Source organism: Delphinus delphis, chromosome 12, assembly GCF_949987515.2.
Source record: "Delphinus delphis chromosome 12, mDelDel1.2, whole genome shotgun sequence".
Lineage (NCBI taxonomy): Eukaryota > Metazoa > Chordata > Mammalia > Artiodactyla > Delphinidae > Delphinus > Delphinus delphis.
Genome location: NC_082694.2, coordinates 56,184,741 through 56,204,536, shown reverse-complemented (window position 1 = coordinate 56,204,536; position 19,796 = coordinate 56,184,741). Strand labels below are relative to the sequence as shown.

The 19,796-nt window shown below is 37.0% G+C and overlaps 1 protein-coding gene across 2 annotated transcripts in view; it reads left to right on the top strand.

Moving 5' to 3' along the window:
* EML4 (EMAP like 4) overlaps nt 1–19,796 on the top strand; it is a 152,591-nt gene that overhangs the window by 99,207 nt on the left and 33,588 nt on the right. For both annotated transcript variants that reach the window (XM_060026735.1, XM_060026734.1), the window contains 7 exons: nt 2,954–3,077; nt 4,358–4,507; nt 8,278–8,347; nt 9,405–9,515; nt 11,667–11,762; nt 16,890–17,024; nt 17,139–17,274. In XM_060026735.1, the coding sequence (XP_059882718.1) occupies nt 2,954–3,077; nt 4,358–4,507; nt 8,278–8,347; nt 9,405–9,515; nt 11,667–11,762; nt 16,890–17,024; nt 17,139–17,274 (822 nt within the window). The remainder of the gene's footprint in view (nt 1–2,953; nt 3,078–4,357; nt 4,508–8,277; nt 8,348–9,404; nt 9,516–11,666; nt 11,763–16,889; nt 17,025–17,138; nt 17,275–19,796) is intronic.

The following is a 19,796-nucleotide window of genomic DNA, read 5'->3' as shown; positions in this document are numbered from 1 at the left end:
GTAAAGACTCTTCTTAGGTTGCAAACTAGTGAGCTACATGCAGGCCAAAGGTGTGTTTTCACATGGTATTCTCCCTTTTTTGGCAAGGGAATAAACGTTTAAAAATTGGGAGATTTCACAATAACGTATAGATTTTCTGTTTCTCTTGAAAAATGAGAAGATCTAGCAGCACTGGGCTCACATCTTTCCTGAGAATGATTAACTGCTGCCTTCCTGAGATGGGGCCTGGTGTATGCCAGTGCCCGAACCCCAACCAGTCATCCTGTATTCTCCCACTGCTCTCATTTTGCATTTCCTGCCTGGGCCTGTAGATATTTGAACTTGTGACCCATGTATTATAGTGTACCTGATAGAACCCTCAGAATTCTAACTTATTTGCTGCACTTGCTGTTCTGTGGACAGTCACTTTAAAGCTTATGAAGAGAGATTACCGTGTGTTAAATCATGTATTACAAGCAATTCCTAGACAGTGTTTAGAATGGTCATAAATCGTTCACAAAGGGAAGGGAATAAATATTTGTCAAAGACCTTACACTTTACAGTGTGATATTTACTCAGTCATAATTCTGAATGGTAAGTAGTAGTATCATTTTATTTATTAGGAAAATGAGGCCAAAGTCACATGGCTAGGAAGGGGTAAAGCTGGGATTCAGATCCCTATCAGTCTTTTTCTCCAAAGCTCCTGCTCTTGCCACTGTAATGTGTTGCCTCCCTCTCAGTCTCAGGAATTGTTCCCAGTGTCTAGATTATATTCTCTGCGTCCAGCATGCATACTGCCACTTTATCGGCAGGAAAAGCATTTTCATCCTAACATGCATTGCCATTTTTATATTAGAAAAGTTCACAGGCGCTAGATGCATAGTTCCTTTGCTTATAGTTAGTTGCTTGTGCTGCTTGACAGTTGCTAAAGGGATCAGTGCAGTATTCTGAGCTGTCTCTATTAGCAAAGGAGAGGGCTTTTTTTTTTCTTTGATGCTATCCCTAACCCAGTCCCTTTGCTGGACATATAATCTCTTCTAACTGGCAATAGAAGCATCTATTAAATATTTTATTTTTTTCCATTCAGAAAGCATTTATGCTATACACCTCTGATCAATGATCTTGGAAGAAATTCCAAAGGACAGGATATTTCCCTTTAAGAATTCATATTCTGGGGCTTCCCTGGTGGCGCAGTGGTTGAGAGTCCACCTGCCAATGCAGGGGACACGGGTTCGGGACACGGGTTCGGGCCCCGGTCCGGGAGGATCCCACATGCCGTGGAGCGGCTAGGCCCGTGAGCCATGGCCGCTGAGCCTGCGCGTCCGGAGCCTGTGCTCCGCAACGGGAGAGGCCACAACAGTGAGAGGCCCGCATACCGCAAAAAAAAAAAGAATTCATATTCTTTAAAAAAAACAACAACAACTAGAGGGAAAAGTAGGTAACAAATTGACACCTATAAGAAAGTGAACTATACAAAAAATGACAAGGAGATACAGATAAAGATGATTGCTGAAGGGAAATAGTTACAGCTGATAACTAAATCATTTAGTTATCATCAAAGTCCAGCTATGCTACAACTCATCAGGAAGCAGAGCCCACTCTTAGATTCAGAAGTAATAGAGACATACATCATGTGGTATTAAAACTATGGCGTGGGAGGTCTTAGCCTGTTCTTAGATCAAACCCTGAGGCCGAACACACTATGAGTAATAATAATAAAAATAATGCGAACTTCTAACCCATAACAAGCAGAGTTTTAAAATCTGACTCTGAAGAAATATTTACAGACATTCAGCAAATAATTTCTTTCCTTCTTCCATGGTTTGCATTACATAAGCTATTGGATTATCTACTCTTCTCCTTAGTAGCTTAGGTCATTATTAGAGGTCCTAAGGTTGTATCAGCCTCTGGTTGATGATCACATTTCAGTCTGTTTTTAACATGATTTTCATATAACAGACAAGTTAGCAAGTTCTAGACATTGCCTATGCCTTTGTACTCGGTCCCTTATTTTCTCCCTCCTGCTTAGGTTCTTTTGTAAACATTTCACGACCACCATCAACATTTATTAAACCTGTCTGTATGTAGGTTGGGATGCTGCGACCGGGGATCCCAACACAGTCTCATACACAGTCTCATTTTTTCACTTAAGTATTGTTTTGTTTTTAAGACATAAAACAGTCTCATCTGTTCACTTAAGTGTTGTTTTCATTTGTAAAAGGTGTACAATAAATATTGATTTGATTCTGGAGTTGTCTTTTTAACATTTTTAGTTTTAGACTGTTGCACATCTTAAAAACAGCTATTGGTTTATATAAATAAAAGATGTTTTTGCTGCTAACTCGAAAACTGTTTCCTAGCACTGTCTTTAAAATGTTAGTGTATTATAGTTTAATTGCTTAGACTCAAGGCTGATTGTAGGCATGATTGTGAAGTAGGGGACCGTGGTCCTCTTTCCATCCAGCTCTGGTCACTGCCCTATGTAGCAGAGCGCTTAGTCTCTCTCCCCTTCCTGACTTATGAGGGTGTCTGACTTCACTCCTCATGGTGTATTCTGAGGCCATGTTTTGTATGCCGTTAAATGTCAGTAGGCTGATCAGGTAGTGTGGTGGACATGGTTGTTTTCTACTCTGACAACCTTTTTTCAATTGTCAGAGAAACTGCCATCACAAAATTATTTTCTTTTCATTTCTGTACCTCAACTTTCCTGGCCGTCTTGTTGAAATGTGTCAACTCATAGATAAATTATATTTTAATTATGAAAATAGTTATTCTTACTTAAGGAAATGACCAATGGTTTTTTTCCTACAGTGTTTTGGACTAGGTCTTTATACAAAAGCAATCATGTATAATGAGACTAGAACTCTGAAGTAGCTATTTTTTATCTGTTTTTGTTGTATCACATTAATAATACGCTTTTCTATGAATATTCAGCAAATACATCTGTCTTAATTTTTTTCTTGTGTCTTAACAGAAGGAGAATATATTAAAATGTTTATGCGAGGTCGACCAATTACAATGTTCATTCCTTCTGATGTTGACAACTATGATGACATCAGAACAGAGCTGCCTCCTGAGAAGCTCAAACTGGAGTGGGTGTATCCTTTTCTATTGTGACAGCAAATTTGTTTGCTTTGTCTTTAGTTTAAGAAAATTTAGTTTACTTGACCTCTATCAAAATTGTCTTTATGTCAAAAAAAGGAAATGTAATAAACATAGCAACCACTTGAGAAAGTAAAGAGATGTCATCTCTAATCCTTTCACATATTACATGTATTTTGCTATTAGCAATTTAAAACTACCAAAATTAATATTTTCAGATAAGGTAAGCAATATCCTACGAACATCGAGGCAGGTGCTTGTGGTGTGGTAGAAGAGGCATCAGATTAGAATTGGAAGGCTAGTGTTTGAGCCTTGGCTCTGCCACTTATCCCTAATGAACCTTACTTCCTTCACTTACAAAAAGATGTTAATAATCCCTATCTCACAGGTCCATTGTAAGAATTAAGTAAGAAAACATCAGTTAAGCGTTTTGTAAGCTGTGAAATAATGTGAATTATTTTATTAAGAGCTCAAATTAGCAAGGTGGATTCTAATTTGAGAATTAACTTCTTCACCGCCAGGCTTTTTAAAAAAATGAGTATATAAAACAAAGTGCTCCTTATTTCACTTAGAAAGTCTCATTTCTCTTAGACCCTCTAAGAAACTCTCAGTGAAGCAGAAGGAGCTAATAGTTTGAACTCTGCTTTCTGCCTTCATTCTCCTACATCCTCCTGCCCGACCCCTTGAATCAGTCCCTCCTTTTGGCAGAAATTAGCTTGAGAAAACTCACCAATCCTGTTATTCTGTACAGCTTCTTAGTGGACACTCTGCCTATATCAGACTGTGCCTGGCTATCTCTTATTCATCATTTAGGTCAAGCGTTAAGTATCACTTTTTCAGATAGCCCTTCTTGTGATCTCTGTCTTTTTCTCTCTCCATTTAAATTAGATACTCCTTTTATGGTTTCTCCTAGCATCCTGTTATTTTTCTTTCCACAATTTCTAATGATATATTTGGTGTTAATTTTTGTCACCTTGTAAAGCATAAACTCTAGAGACATATGCCTACATTTGTTTTGTTCAGATGTGTGTGTTCAGCTCTGTGCCTGACACATACTAGGAGCATAATATGTATTTGTTCTTTGAATGAGGAAACTAAGATTTAAGCATGTTAAAAGTTCTTGGGGTTCCACAAGGGCTAATGGCAGGACATGAGCTTTCTAGTTCCATTCCAGTCCTCTTTTCTTATACCTTCCTGATTCCCTTAAGTATCCATGAAAAAGTTGTTTATTTAAACTTTGAAAATTATGTTTATTAAAAACCTTGACTCTTTTAAGATATGGTTATCGAGGAAAGGACTGTCGAGCTAATGTTTACCTTCTTCCTACCGGGGAAATCGTTTATTTCATAGCATCAGTAGTAGTACTATTTAATTATGAGGAGAGAACTCAACGACACTACCTGGGTCATACAGACTGTGTGAAATGGTTGGTATCGTTTAACATTTGTTCATTTTTTAATTTCATGCTCTTATTTTTTAAATCTGGATTTTTATTGGAAATGATTTCCTATGGAAAACTCAGAACTTAAGGATATTATGGGCATTCTGTAGATAATTTCAGAAAGAAAAAAAAGACAGACAGGCCTCCAGAATGGTTGGTGTGATATCCACTGCAATAAAACATATCATCTATAAATCTCAATTGGGACCTCTTCTTCTTTCCCACATCTTTTATGGTCTTTTTCTTCTGGCCTAAAACATCAGATATATGTGGGGCATTCTAGACTTTTGCATACTTCTAAGAGTGATTATTGGTTACTAAATATTTCTTGAGGATTTATTTTATGTAGGTAAATTTTGAACTTGATGCTTTTGGGGGGAGAGGGAAATCATGGCTGAATAAGGATTAAAGTATCCCATAGGGTGTCAAACTGTAAAAAAGTGAGAACTCTTTTTATATACTTGGCATGTTTTTAAAGTACTCAATTAATTTTACTACTTCTTAGTTAACTTTAATTATCTATTGCTTAGATTCATTATTTTCCAACATTTAAAATCTTCTCTTCTATGTCTGTACTATTCTGGCAACTATATCTTTATCTAGAAAAAAATTACTCTAGGGCTTCCCTGGTGGCGCAGTGGTTGAGAGTCCACCTGCCGATGCAGGGGACACGGGTTCGTGCCCTGGTCCGGGAAGATCCCACATGCCGCGAAGCGGCTGGGCCCGTGAGCCATGGCCGCTGAGCCTGCGCGTCTGGAGCCTGTGCTCCGCAATGGGAGAGGCCACAACAGTGAGAGGCCCGCGTACCGCAAAAAAAAAAAATTACTGTAATATATATTAGACTTAAAATATTATATAGATATTGTTAAACTTTTAGAGATGATTAAAATATTGCCTTTTTCACTAGAAGAATAATATGTGTACAGAATTACTTATTACAACATCATTTGTGATAGAAAAGATTGGAAACAGCCTAAATATCTTTTAGCTGGGGACTAGTAACATTGTGGTGTACCTATAGGTTACCATGCAGCTATAAAGAAAGAATAAGGTTGGATGGACTTAGAGATTATCTTACTGAGTGAAGTAAGTCAGAAAGAGAAAGACAAATACCATATGATATCACTTATATGTGGAATCTAAAATACAACACAAATGAACATATGTACGAAACAGAAACAGACTCACAGACATAGAGAACAGACTTGGGGTTGCCAAGGCGAAGATGGGGTTGGGGAGGAAAGGATTGGGAGTTTGGGATTAGCAGACGCAAGCTATTATATAGAGGATGGTTAAACAACAAGGTCCTATTGTATAGCACAGGGAATTATTCAATATCCTGTGATAAACTGTAATGGAAACGAATATGAAAAAGTATATATGTATAACTGAATCACTTTGCTCTGCAGCAGAAATTAATACAACATTGCAAATCAACTATACTTCAATAAATTTTTTTAAAAAAGAAAGAATGAGGAAGGTCTTTGTGTATTAATATGGAAAGATCCCTAAGACATACTCCTAAGTATAAAGTTTGAACGAGAAAATGTGTGTGTAGTGTTCTACCATTTGTGTAGAAAGGAGGTGGAAGATAAATATTTATGTTGGCTTCCACATATGTAAAATTCTTCCAGAATTATTAATAAAAAGAAACTGATTACAGTGATTACCTGGGGTTGCAGGGAGTAGGGATAATAGCAAGGTAGATGAGATTTTAGCAGAATTTCAATATGTGTTTTTATAGCTTTTGATATTTGAACCATGCATATATATTACCTAGTCCAGCAATTTCACTTTTTAAAATGTGTTTTAAAAGATTGGGTTTTTTTGTATTTAAATTCTTTCCACAACTTTTATTTATCTATTATTATTTTTTTATTGGAGTATAGTCGCTTTCCAATGTGTTAGTTTCTACTGTACAGCAAAGTGAATCAGCTATACGTATACATATATCCCCTCTTTTTTGGATTTTAATATGGCAAAATGTTAATGTTAGGGTTTTAATTACTTTTAATATAATTGACCACAATAAAGGATGTGAACTATTTAAGTAAGAGGAAATAGAATTAAAGAAACATTGATAAACTCTAGCCTCCTTAGTAATAAAAGAAAATAAAGTGATACCATTGGATTTCTCTGGTGGTGCAGTGGTTAAGAATTCGCCTGCCAATGCAGGGGACACGGGTTCGATCCCTGGTCCAGGAAGATCCCACATGCTGCAGAGCAACTAAGCCTGTGCGCCACAACTACTGAGCCTGAGCTCTAGAGCCCACGAGACACAACTGCTGAGCCCGCGTGCCACAGCTACTGAAGCCCACACGCTCTAGGACCCACGTTCCACAACTACTGAGCCCGTGTGCTGCAACTACTGAAACCTGTGCTCCGCAACAAGAGAAGCCACCGCAATGAGAAGCCTGCATACTGCAACAAAGAGTAGCCCCCGCTCACCACAACTAGAGAAAGCCCACGTGTAGCAAGAAAGACCCAGAGTGGCCCCCCCCAAAAAATTGATACCATTTATACCAATCAAATTATCAAGGCATTTTAAAAGGTATAATTCTTAATATGGGGAAGTTTTCGTGACACTTTTTTTTTTTTTTTTGCGGTACGCGGGCCTCTCACTGCTGCGGCCTCTCCCGTTGTGGAGCGCAGGCTCCAGACATGCAGGCTCCGGACGCGCAGGCTCAGTGGCCATGGCCCACGGGCCCAACCGCTCCGCGGCATGTGGGATCCTCCCGGACCGGGGCACGAACCCGTGTCCCCTGCATCGGCAGGCGGACTCTCAACCACTGCGCCACCAGGGAAGCCCTAGTGACACTTTTAAAACATTTTTATTTATGACAGTTTAAACTGATACTACTCTTCCGGAGATTAATGAGCAATACATACCAAGAACAAAATTACATTCTCAGTTGCGCTTACCCCTTGGTTGCAAGATGTAGAAGAATTCTAGATACGGATGTGAAGACATCCTTTTAAAAATCTTGCTCATCACTCATATGTTTAGCATGAGAAATGTGGGCATATATTTTGCAGTATTTTCAATTTGTACTTAAAAGTTTCTTGCCCAGAGTTGGCAGGCTGATTCTTAACCACTGCGCCACCAGGGAAGCCAATGCTTATGTTTTTGGGTTTTTTTGTTTTTTTGTTTTTTTGTTTTGCGGTACGCGGGCCTCTCACTGTTGTGGCCTCTCCCATTGCGGCGCACGGGCTCCGGATGCGCAGGCTCAGCGGCCATGGCTCATGGGCCCAGCAGCTCCGTGGCATGTGGGATCTTCCCGGACCGGGGCACGAACCCGTGTCCCCTGCATCAGCAGGCGGACTCCCAACCACTGTGCCACCAGGGAAGCCCAATGCTTATGTTTTAATAAAGTAAAATTACACAATGCAATATTGCATCTTCACTGTAATAAAACCATGTGAATATTTTTTCCTAGGTGCAGGACTGCAAAGGAACTTGAACAAATGAGAACAGTTTAATTTATCATGCCACAATTATGAGTAAATATTTTCTTCAGATTTAGTGTTCTAATAATAATTTGTTCAGTTTAACAAGGAAGTAGTACAGCTGAAAACTTAGGAAAGAAATCCTTTAGGTAATTGTTGTTTATTTGATTTGCTAAAGTAAATCAAATGGGTCACGTTGAGATATTTTTAATGATTAAAAACTGTTTGAAAAATGTTGATACTTAGGCATATTTCTGCTGTTTTATGTCTTTCCTGTATTTAAAATTGTTGTTAATACTGCTTTCTAGCCTTGCTATACATCCTGACAAAATTAGGATTGCAACTGGACAGATAGCTGGAGTGGATAAGGATGGAAGGGTGAGTGGCACAGTTTTATGCATTCTGTACCTAGTGATATTGATATTAGAATGGAATTGATTGTAATTTTAACCATAACTCATTTATTTTATTCTCTTAAAATTTAATTATTAAGGGATTTCTAGTATAAGCAGGGAAAAAAAATATTAGGATGTAATAACATTCCAAAAAAACAAAAGAGAGTCAAAGTAAAAATTTTGTTTCAAAAAAAAATAAGTGTTCTCCCTAAGGAAACTATTTACTTGTAAAAATGGGAGAACTGATAAGCTTGTTAAAAAAATTTTTTTAAACAGAGAATAATTTATCAATGTTGCCCTAAATTGATGAATCCCTTGATTTTATATATGACTAGAAATGATAACACTTAAAATTTTTCAGTTATTATTCAGTACTGTTAAATTGGCTTACATAACAAATCCCTTATTTGTAAGGATCGACAGTGAATATTAATGATGACTGATAAGCATGTGTATGACTACTCATGACATTTTCCGACTTAAAGTTTCTTTAAAGAAAAAGGAGTTAGAGGGGTTATATTGGATGACTTTTAAGACCCTTCCAGTTGTAAATTCTATTTAAGGACTGTTTGCTTAGCAATTTATTGGACACTGATTCTTTTAAAAAGTATTATTTTCTCAGGAATGAAAGTAATGCTAAAAGCAGGATTTCCAGAGCAAATTTGCTGATGTTAGAATCCTGACTCCACCTTTTAATAGCTGGATAACTATAGACAAGTTATTACCTCCATTTCAGTTTCCTCATCTGTTAAATGGTGGTTATAATAAATAGCACCTAACCCATAGGTCTGTGAGAATTAAATGAATTAATACATGTAATATACTCAGAATAGTATATAACACATAGTAAATACTTCAAATCATTTGCTGCTACTGTTATCACTTTTGTTATTTCCTTACTTTCATGGTATGAGAAGAAAATACCTGCTCAAGATTCTTTGGGGGCATATGTAAACAGTTCTTGTGGGAGTGGTATTTATTTTCATCTACCTAAATACTAGTTGTCTTGCTGTCTTGTGTTTTTCCCCTTGTTTCTGCAGCCCCTGCAACCCCATGTCAGAGTGTGGGATTCAGTTAGTCTATCTACACTGCAAATTATTGGACTTGGAACTTTTGAGCGTGGAGTAGGATGCCTGGATTTTTCAAAAGCAGTAAGTATTTAAGGGAGTTAGCCAGCTGCACAAAGACACAGAAAAGAAGTTAAGCTCAGTTTTGTTTGTGTCTGTGTTCATGGAAAGTGATAATTGAATTGAAAAATTAGATGTTAGCTATTGCTTAACAGTGGCCAGCATTTTAACCTAAGTGCTAAAGTACTTTGGTTTAGATAGGATCCAGGATATTTCGCTTAATTATACTTAACTTTGTTCTGTCCTGAAATAGGATTCTAACGTAATAGCAGGAAATGGTTAAAGGAATGCATACGTAGCATAGTAAAATTGAAACAAGCAGTAAGATGTGCTTTTGCTTCAGCTTGAATCATGGAGATCTATTTTATTTAGAAAATGTACAGACATGAAACTTGGCCAGTTCTCCCACAAGTATTGTCTTTTCTTAATGTCATATTGGAGTAAAGGAAACAGTCAGACCTTTGCGTTCACTAAAATCATGAATTGTTTTGGTTCTGAATTGATGACAGCATGATTTTTTTAATTAATTAATTTATTTATGTATTTAATTTTGGCTGCATTGGGTCTTCGTTGCTGTGTGCGGGCTTTCTTTAGTGGCAACGAGCGGGGGCTACTCTTCCTTGCGGTGTGCAGGCTTCACATTGCGGTGGCTTCTCTTGTTGCGGGGCACAGGCTCTAGGTGCTCAGCCTTCAGTAGTTGTGGCTCATGGGCTGTAGAGCACAGGCTCAGTAGTTGTGGCGCACGGGCTCAGTTGCTTTGCGGCATGTGGTATCCTCCCGGACCAGGACTCGAACCCGTGTCTCCTGCACTGGCAGGCAGATTGTTAACCACTGCGCCACCAGGGAAGCCCCGACAGCATGATTTTAAATTTAAGTTTAAAATTCAGTGTCTAGCAATCTTACCTAAGCCTTGAGACTTTATTTTGTGAAAATAAAACAAGATGTTGCTCATGTAAACATTCTATTTATTCTTGAATTATATGTAATTATTATAGAGTATACAGGAAAACTTCTTTATTTTAGGATCATAATTTTTAATTTCAATTACAAATATACCTCCAGATTTTATTGGGCCTCATTCATGCTTTAGGATATATTTATGTATTCATATTGTCTCTTCAGTTCCTAACTATCAGCAGCTATATTCTGGATTATGAGTGTTTTGTGGGACATGGAGGAGCAAGGGACATTTTTAGAGCAGAAAGATCAGTTTGGGTGGATATAGGAACTTTACTAGCTTGCAGGCACTGAATGTCAAGGGGTATAATGAGTCAGGAATTGGGAGAAAGGCATTTAGAAAAGGAGATCAGAGGACAGAAGGGAAATACTTTTAAACCTTTTTTACCCCCCAAAATTTCTGTAGCAGGAACTGTTGTCATCTTGTTGATACCATTGTTACAGTGTTAAGAGTATCTTGGATTGCCTCACACTCTGACTTTTCCTCATTTAGGTAATCATTCCAATACAGGATAAAAGAAAGATAAAGAGGAAAGTAAGCTCTGCCCTTCCTCGGTACCTCTCACTTATCACCACAATATTTCTTTGTTCCATAGACATCATAAGGCATATACTACAAATGCTACTAGAAAAAAATAATCTTTTAGTATCATCCACAGTTCTTTTTCTTAAACTGGGAGGCATTAGTTATGTTTTTATCTTATTTATTCATGTTAATGTAAATCAGGTATATCATGGAAAACAAATTGGCAAACTTTAAAGTAGCCATTAATTTTACCTTGTTCTATCAAACTACCAAAATTTAGGAGCAAAGTTATAAAATTATATACATTTCACATCTACCTCAAAGGAAAATACTTTAAATGCAGTCAGACTACTTTAAAGCAGAAAATACTTTAAGCTGCAGAAGGGACTAGGGTGTCCTCCAAATTAATTATTTGCTATCTCTGAATAATAAGAGTGGCTAGAGAGCAAGTGGAGATCAACCTAGGGGAAAAAATTAGAAATGGAAAAACAATTTTTAAAGACTTTTTATTATATTTCTGAAGAAAATACAGTCTTAGTAAATAGTGTATTCATTATATTTCAAGGAACCATGAGCTTAAAGGATTTTGGATTATCTTAAACTTGGCAGTTTTAATAATATGGTATTTCTTTTTAGAAAGTCAGCCTTATCTGAAAAATTTTAAATGCCTATTTAAATTGACTTTTCTTTAGGATTCAGGTGTTCATTTATGTGTTATTGATGACTCCAATGAGCATATGCTTACTGTATGGGATTGGCAGAAGAAATCAAAAGGAGCAGAAATAAAGGTAAAAACATTTTAATTGGGTATTATCTTTTAGAATACATTATTTGTTTTGTAAATCCTTGGAAGTATATTGCATATCCTTAGGTTTCAAGAAAGCACCAGCTGGCCAAATTCATCAAATTTATTGATTTGTCATTATTCTTATGGTAGTCAGTTTTAAGATACAGTAGTCAAGCAGCTTCAACCACTTTCAGTGATATTTCAGACACATTGTACTACTGAAATGCCAAAGTAGTTGGATGTGTAATCTCAAAGTTAAGACTGTATACTCTACTTGGCTTCTTTTTCTTTAACAAAATATGTTATTTTTTTCAATCTTTAAAGATTAACAAATCTAAGGGAAAAATTCAACCTTTGGAATATGGCTGACATAACTGAAAAGCATATGTAATGATAAGTTTTTTGGTTTTAATTATGTGTATGGAATTATTAAATAAAATACTACAGCCTTTATAGTTGCTATAGAATAGTGTTAATCCTTTCGTTTAGAGCAGGCTATAACTTGTAAGAGAGGAATGAGGTTAGCATTGCAACTGCATTCATATGGCTCAGAAACGGCCTCCCTCTGACAGGTTCAAAGGGATTCAAAGCAACAGGATGGGTTTAAAAAAATTTTTTTTAATTTATTTAATTTATTTTTGGCTGCGTTAGGTCTTCGTTGCTGCGCGTGGGCTTTCTCTGGTTGCGGCGAGCGGGGGCTCTCTTCAGTGCACGGGCTTCTCATTGTCGTGGCTTCTCTTGTTGCGGAGCAAGGGCTCTAGGCATGCAGACTTCAGTAGCTGTGGCTCGCGGGCTCTAGAGCACAAGTTCAGTAGTTGTGGCACTCGGGCTTATCTGCTTCACGGCATGTGGGAAATCCCTGGACCAGGGATCGAACCCATGTTCCCTGCATTGGCAGGTGGATTCTTAACCACTGCACCACGAGGGAAGTCCTGACAGCATGGCTTTTAAAAGCCTGTGACATATTTGCTATACTCTTAAATAACGTCACATTCCTCTTCAATTGTGCGCTCTCCTAGTTTTGTGTAAGCTTCAAGCCTTCGGCTTGTTGGATGAAAAGAGGTTATTTCTTTTAAGTAGTATAAGTTAATCTTTTGAAAGTAGCAGAGTAGATTTGATTGTACTTGAAAGGAATATAAGGTATCAGGAAACCTCAGACTTTAAAAAACATAAATGAAGATAGATTGTCTGTCAGCCATCATTCAGAGTAATTTAACATTGAAACATAGGAAAGTTACACTGAAGTGAAATATGTGAATTTTGGTCCTTTGTAGGAAAGGCTACCGGATGAAGTCTTATGGTTTTCCTCCTAGTGGCCACTCCTGGACCTCCTTTCCAGAACCTTTGGTGTTGGTGTTCCTGAGAGTTATACCCCATGTCTTCTGTTGATATCATATGCTGCTCCTGTTGCTTCCATGGCCTTGGTTACTACCTGCCATGTCCCACATCAGCTCACTCCAGCCCAGAGTAACAAGAGCAATTCTTGTTGCCTGCTGGACATCTTTATTTGAATCCCGCAAGTCACAAGCAAAGTGTCCAAATCTGTACTAATCATATTTGTTAGCCCCCAACCAGTTTGTCTGTCCGTGACTAACATCACATTGCACTTAGTTGCTCAAGCTGGAAACTTGGGCATCGTTCATGATTCCTTTTCCCTCACTTTCACACCCAGTCAGTCAGCAAGTTCACTCAACTCTGTATCCCAAATATCTATATTAGAACTCTTTCATTGCAAACAACTTCAAAACAACTAAAGCAAATTTAACGAGAGTTTATTGATTCATGTTTAGGGAGTTAAAGAAAACCTCTAGTAAAGGTCAGAGGGAGATTTTGCCTCAGGAATGATTTGATTCAGGGACTACATCACTGATTCTCTGTCTCCCCTCTTAGCTTCTCCCTGTGTGTTAACTTTATTCTTCTGTAGATAAGCTCTGTCCTGGCTTATGTCACAAGGATTGGGGATTTAATACATTACTTGTTAATTTATGTATATTTAAAATTCAGTAAGGCAACTTCAAAACCTTATTGACAGATAGATATTAAAGAAGACCTAAATAATTGGAGGATTATACAGTAGTAATGGATAGAAGCCGGTATTGTAAAGATGTTAGTTCTCTGCATATTGGTCTATACATTCAACATAGTCAAAATCCCAGCATGATTTTTATAGACATTGACAAGCTGAATATATGTGGAAATATGAATCAGTAAGAACAGACAAAATCACCAAGATTGGTGAGGGTGTAAAGTAACTGGAACTCTCGTATACTGCTGCTAGTCATGTAAATTGGTATAGCCCTTTTGCAAAACTGTTTGGTATTACCTAGTAAAGTTGAACACATGCATATGCATACCTTCTGACCCATCTTGTTCCACTTCTAGGTATAAACCCAAAAGAAGTATATACAAGTAATCAAAAATAAAAGAAAAAATTACTCAAATGCCCATCAATAAGAGAACGGATATATCAATAATGTGGTCTTTCCATACAAAGGAATACTATACAGCAATTAGAATGAACAAATTACAATATATGCACCAACATTTGTGGATCTCACAAATGTAATATTGATAAAATGAGCTAGACACAGAGGAATACCTTCTGTATTATTCCATTTAAATAAAACAGACAAAGCTAATCTTCGCTACTGCAAATGAGGATCATGGTTACTTCAGCAGTGAGGGGATAGTGAGTAGAAAAGGGATCTGGGATGTTTCTGGGATGTTAGTAATGTTCTGTTTCTTGCTTTAGATGCTGTACAGAGGTGTGTTCAATTTGTGAAAACTTATCAAGCTATGTACTTAGGATTTGTGAGCTTTTCTGATTATATAGTACACATCAATAAAAAGTTAAAATACCCTGTAAGGCCACACTCATACCCAAAGTGATTTATTTTCATAGATTATTCAGTTTATATCTTGAATATCTTACCACTGGAACCATGGGTTTGTATACTTGGGAATATTTATAGTTAGCTTTATAATCCTTGATTAATCGGTTTGGCATAAGATCCAACTGTTGAGTAGTTTTGATTTTTTCCAAGTGAAAACTAAGGACTGCTGAATCAGTTTTTAAAAGATTCCAATTCTGGAAGAGAGGTGACTAATTTTGCTTTGTTATCAACACATTATCTTTTCCTTTTTCTTCTCTTTTCCTTCCAGTTTTATTGAAATATAATTGACATACAGCCCTGTATAACTTTAAGGTATACAGCTTAATGATTTGGCTTACATTTGTCATGAAATGATTATCACAATAAGTTTTGTGAACATCCATCATCTCATATAGATAGAAAATGAAAGAAATAGAAAAAAATCTTTTTCCTTGTGATAAGAATTCTTGGGATTTACTCTTTACAAGTGTTATATATAACATTCAGCAGTGTTAATAATATTTATTATGTTGTACATTACATCCCTAGTGTACTTTTTTATATATTTTTTTATTGAGGTATAGTTGATTTACAATGATGTGTTAGTTTCAGGTGTACAGCAAAGTGATTCAGTTATACATATGTATACACACACATACACATATATAGACACACAATATATATTCTTTTTCAGATTCTTTTCTTATATAGTTATCACAAAATATTGAGTGTATAGTCTCCTGTGCTATACAGTAGGTCCTTATTGTTTATTTTATATGTAGTAGTGTGTATATGTTACTCCCAAATTCCTAATTTGCCCCTCCCCCAACCTTTCCGCTTTGATAACCATAAGTTTGTTTTCTAGGTCTGTGAGTCTGTTTATGTTTTGTAAATAAGTTCATTTGTATCATTTTTTTAGATTCCACATATAAGTGATAGCATATGTTATTTGTCTTTTTCTGTCTGACTTCACTTAGTATGATAATCTCTAGGTCCATCCATGTTGCTACAAATGGCATTATTTCATTTTTTTATGGCTAAGCAATATTCCATTGTATTTATGTACCACATCTTCTTTATCCACTCATCTGTTGATGGACATTAGGTTGCTTCCATGTCTTGGCTGTTGTAAATAGTGCTGCGGTGAACATTGGGGTGCGTGTATCTTTTCAAATTATGGTTTTCTCTGGATATATGCCCAGGAGTGGGATTGCAGGATCGTATGGTCGTTCTATTTTTAATTTTTTAAGGAACCTCCATACTGTTCTCCGTAGTGGTTGTACCCATTTACATTCCCACCAACAGTGTAGGAGGGTTCCTTTTTCTCTACATCCTCTCCAGCATTAATTATTTGTAGACTTTTTGATGATGACCATTCCGATTGGTGTGAGGTGATACCTCATTGTGGTTTTGATTTGCATTTCTCTAATAATTAGCGATGTTAAACGTCTTTTCATGTGGCTTTTGGCCATCTGTGTGTCTTCTTTGGAGAAATGTCTGTTTCTCTTCTGCCCATTTTTTGATTTGCTTGTTTGTTTTTTTGATACTGAGCTACATGGGCTATTTGTATATTTTGGAGACTAATCCCTTGTCAGTTGCATTGTTTACTAATATTTTCTCCCATTCTTCGGGTTGTCTTCTTGTTCTGTTTATGGTTTCCTTTCTGTGCGAAAGCTTTTAAGTTTAATGAGGTCCCTTTCCTAGGTTTTTTTGAGGAAAGAGCATAAAAGCTCTTTGTTTTTTGTTTTTTCATTCTGTAGGAATCAGTAGTGACCATTCTGTATCTACTTTTTACATCTTCAGCATGGGGTTGAATCTCTAAATCAGTAATATTTTCCTGAATGAATGGTCAGTAGTATGGTACAAATAAAGATAAGACTGGTTTGTTTTTTTTAAGACCAAAATGGCAATGTCTTTAAGACAGCATGTACATTGTTCTTTCATTTGGTAGTTTTAGCGTACTTTTCCTTGAATATGCAAGAAATTAAAACAACCTAAAACTAATTCATGTAAATATCTTCCTAGTGCAGAGTTATTATATATAGATAGCATAAAAGATGATATAATAGGATAAGGACATCAAGTTTAAATCATTATTCTAAAAATCTATTATTAAAATTTTTCAGGAAAATAGAACTTTGAAGAAAAGGCATTTCCTTAAAAATTTTCCTATATTTGATTATCAGTACCTGTAATTGGTACTTAATGGAGATAAGTATATACATTCATCTAAAACTTTATTTCTCTTTCCACAGACAACAAATGAAGTTGTTTTGGCTGTGGAATTCCATCCAACAGATGCAAATACTATAATAACCTGTGGTAAATCTCACATTTTTTTCTGGACCTGGAGTGGCAATTCACTAACAAGAAAACAGGGAGTTTTTGGGGTAAGGACCAGAATGTTATAACTTCATTATAAAACTTGAATTTTTTAATTGTTGAGTAAGCATAAAGTCATCATGCCAAAGGGAAAACTGAAAATTCTCATTGTTTCATTGTAGAAATATGAAAAACCAAAATTTGTGCAGTGTTTGACATTCTTGGGGAATGGAGATGTTCTTACTGGAGACTCAGGTGGAGTCATACTTATATGGAGCAAAACTACTGTAGAACCCACACCTGGGAAAGGGCCTAAAGGTACAGTATTCTCATATTGAAGTCATTCCTTTCAGTTTGCGCATATTGCTATTGCAGTGCCATCTCTTATCCAGACCAGGAGAGAGAAAGCTGCAGGGAGTCAGTATGAGAGTCACCAACATACATTTTGTTTTTAAGGTTCTTCACAATAGTCTTTCTTTAAATCAAATTATTTACTCATTTATTAAGCATATGTAACCTACATTTTACTACACTGTACCTTTCCTTCCAGGAGGTTAATACAAAATAATTAGAGATGATACAGATACATGTTAATTTAAACACCGTAAAGATTAAGAGAGAAGTCATCCCAATCTTCAATATTTTGTGAAGCCTTCACAGAAGAAATGATATTTCTGTTAAGCCATAATGAATGTGCAACACTACAAAAGATATGGAACTTTGATCCCACTTAGGGATCAGTGTAAGTTCAGGGACAAAGATGGTTATGAACGTGAAACATCCAGGATAGTGTGAATAACTTGTCATGTGTTAACAAAAACAAGAGATAGCCAGCATGAAGGAAATACAATTTTAAAAAATAGTAGTGAATTGCAGTTTCTCTTATCAATTTAAACTAATATATACTAAGCCAATGAAAATTCAAATAGGGATTAAAGATACAGATTTTCCGAGTTATCCACAAGAATCCTAAAAACTGGTTGAGTCCACCATGGAAGAGAGAAGAGCTGTGAGGCCAAGGATCCTTAGTCCCACAGTTAGATGACCAGAAAAGAGCCTACAGGGGTTACAGAAGTGAGATTTTAAAAAAAGGGCTTCCCTGGTGGCACAGTGGTTGGGAGTCCGCCTGCCGATGCGGGGGACGCGGGTTCGTGCCCCGGTCCGGGAAGATCCCACATGCCACGGAGCGGCTGGGCCCGTGAGCCATGGCCGCTGAGCCTGCGCGTCTGGAGCCTGTGCTCCGCAACGGGAGAGGCCACAACAGTGAGAGGCCCGCGTACCACAAAAAAAAAAAAAAAAAGTTAGCAAGATAGAACTTTTTATTTAGTGCCTGAACAAGGAAGCAGAGAATTCCCAGGAGTTTCAGTGCTCTAGGGAGATCAAGAAGAATAAGAACCAAGGAAAGACCAAAGGAGCTTGCAATTTCAATAGAACATTAAGGCCGTAGAACAGCTAAGTATAGAATATCCAGTTTTAAATTGGAGAATTTTGGGTTTCCCTGGTGGCGCAGTGGTTAAGAATCGGCCTGCCAGTGCAGGGGACACGGGTTCGAGCCCTGGTCCGGGAAGATCCCACATGCTGTGGAGCAGCTAAGCCCGTGCGCCACAACTACTGAAGCCTGCACACCTAGAGCCTGTGCTCCGCAACAAGAGAAGCCACCACAATGAGAAGCCCGCGCACCACAACGAAGAGTAGCCCCAGCTCACCACAGCTAGAGAAAGCCCGTGCGCAGCAACAAAGACCCAACACAGCCAAAAATAAATAAATAAATAAATGTATTAAAAATAATAATAATAAAATGGAGAATTTTGAGAATCCTAGTTGAAAATGGAATGGAAGGCAAAGTTGCTAGAATCAATCAGTAGTCTTTTTAAGGTTGCCTAAAACCTGAGAGTAAACTGGGTATTGTGGTGGAAAAAAGACTAAAAATCTTAGAGAGAGAGATGAGAATAACTGGTTTGAGTGTAAGAAGAAAGATTTTATCCTTGAAAAAGAGTAATAGCCTACATTCTATCCCGAGATCTTATGTGGCTAAATGGTGGAGGTCATGCAGGATGACATTACTCTCAGTAAAAGTGGCTCCCTGTTAAAAAGTTGAAGTTTTTATTGTTAATGGATAATATAAGAGTAGTAATATAGTAAAATATCACATAATCAGACTCCATTACTTCAGAATTCTACTTGTTGGAATTGGAATCCAGCTGAAACCTTTGACTTGCCTATGGAAATTGGATTTATTATAATAAATGAATACTAAAACCAAAGACCTACAAATTTAGAGGTATCATTTTCTAAATAGTTAGTGATTAAAATTGTCCATATCAACTCACAAAAGGATGGTTCCAAGGACCTTTTCTTAACAGCTGTTGGTTAACATAGTTATCTGTGATATAGAAAGATAGTCCCAATTACTACATTTGTGTTACGTTTCCTCCCTTTCTCTTCTCCTTTTCCCAACATAGCAACCGACTGTAGGTTTTACTGTCCTGGGCTGGGTCTGGAGATACAATATGTGTAAGAACAGTGTGTATGGCCATATGGTAAAATGGGACAGGAGAGATAAAAAGAATAACTCATCATTAGTCCCCTTCTTCTTTTTCTTTTTCTCACTACAGCTCCTCTTCCCAGCCCCAGTAGTGGGCCTTGGAATTCATTCAGCTTTACCTCAAATTGGTTTTCCTCAAAAACACAGATATATTTTATCCTCAAGTCCCATTTGCACCCAAATATACAGGTCCACTTTGCCCTTTTCTATGGTACATGAAAAAATTAGAGGAAAAACATTGAAAATAGTCTTTTTTCATATACACACTACTATATATAAAATAGATAATCAACAA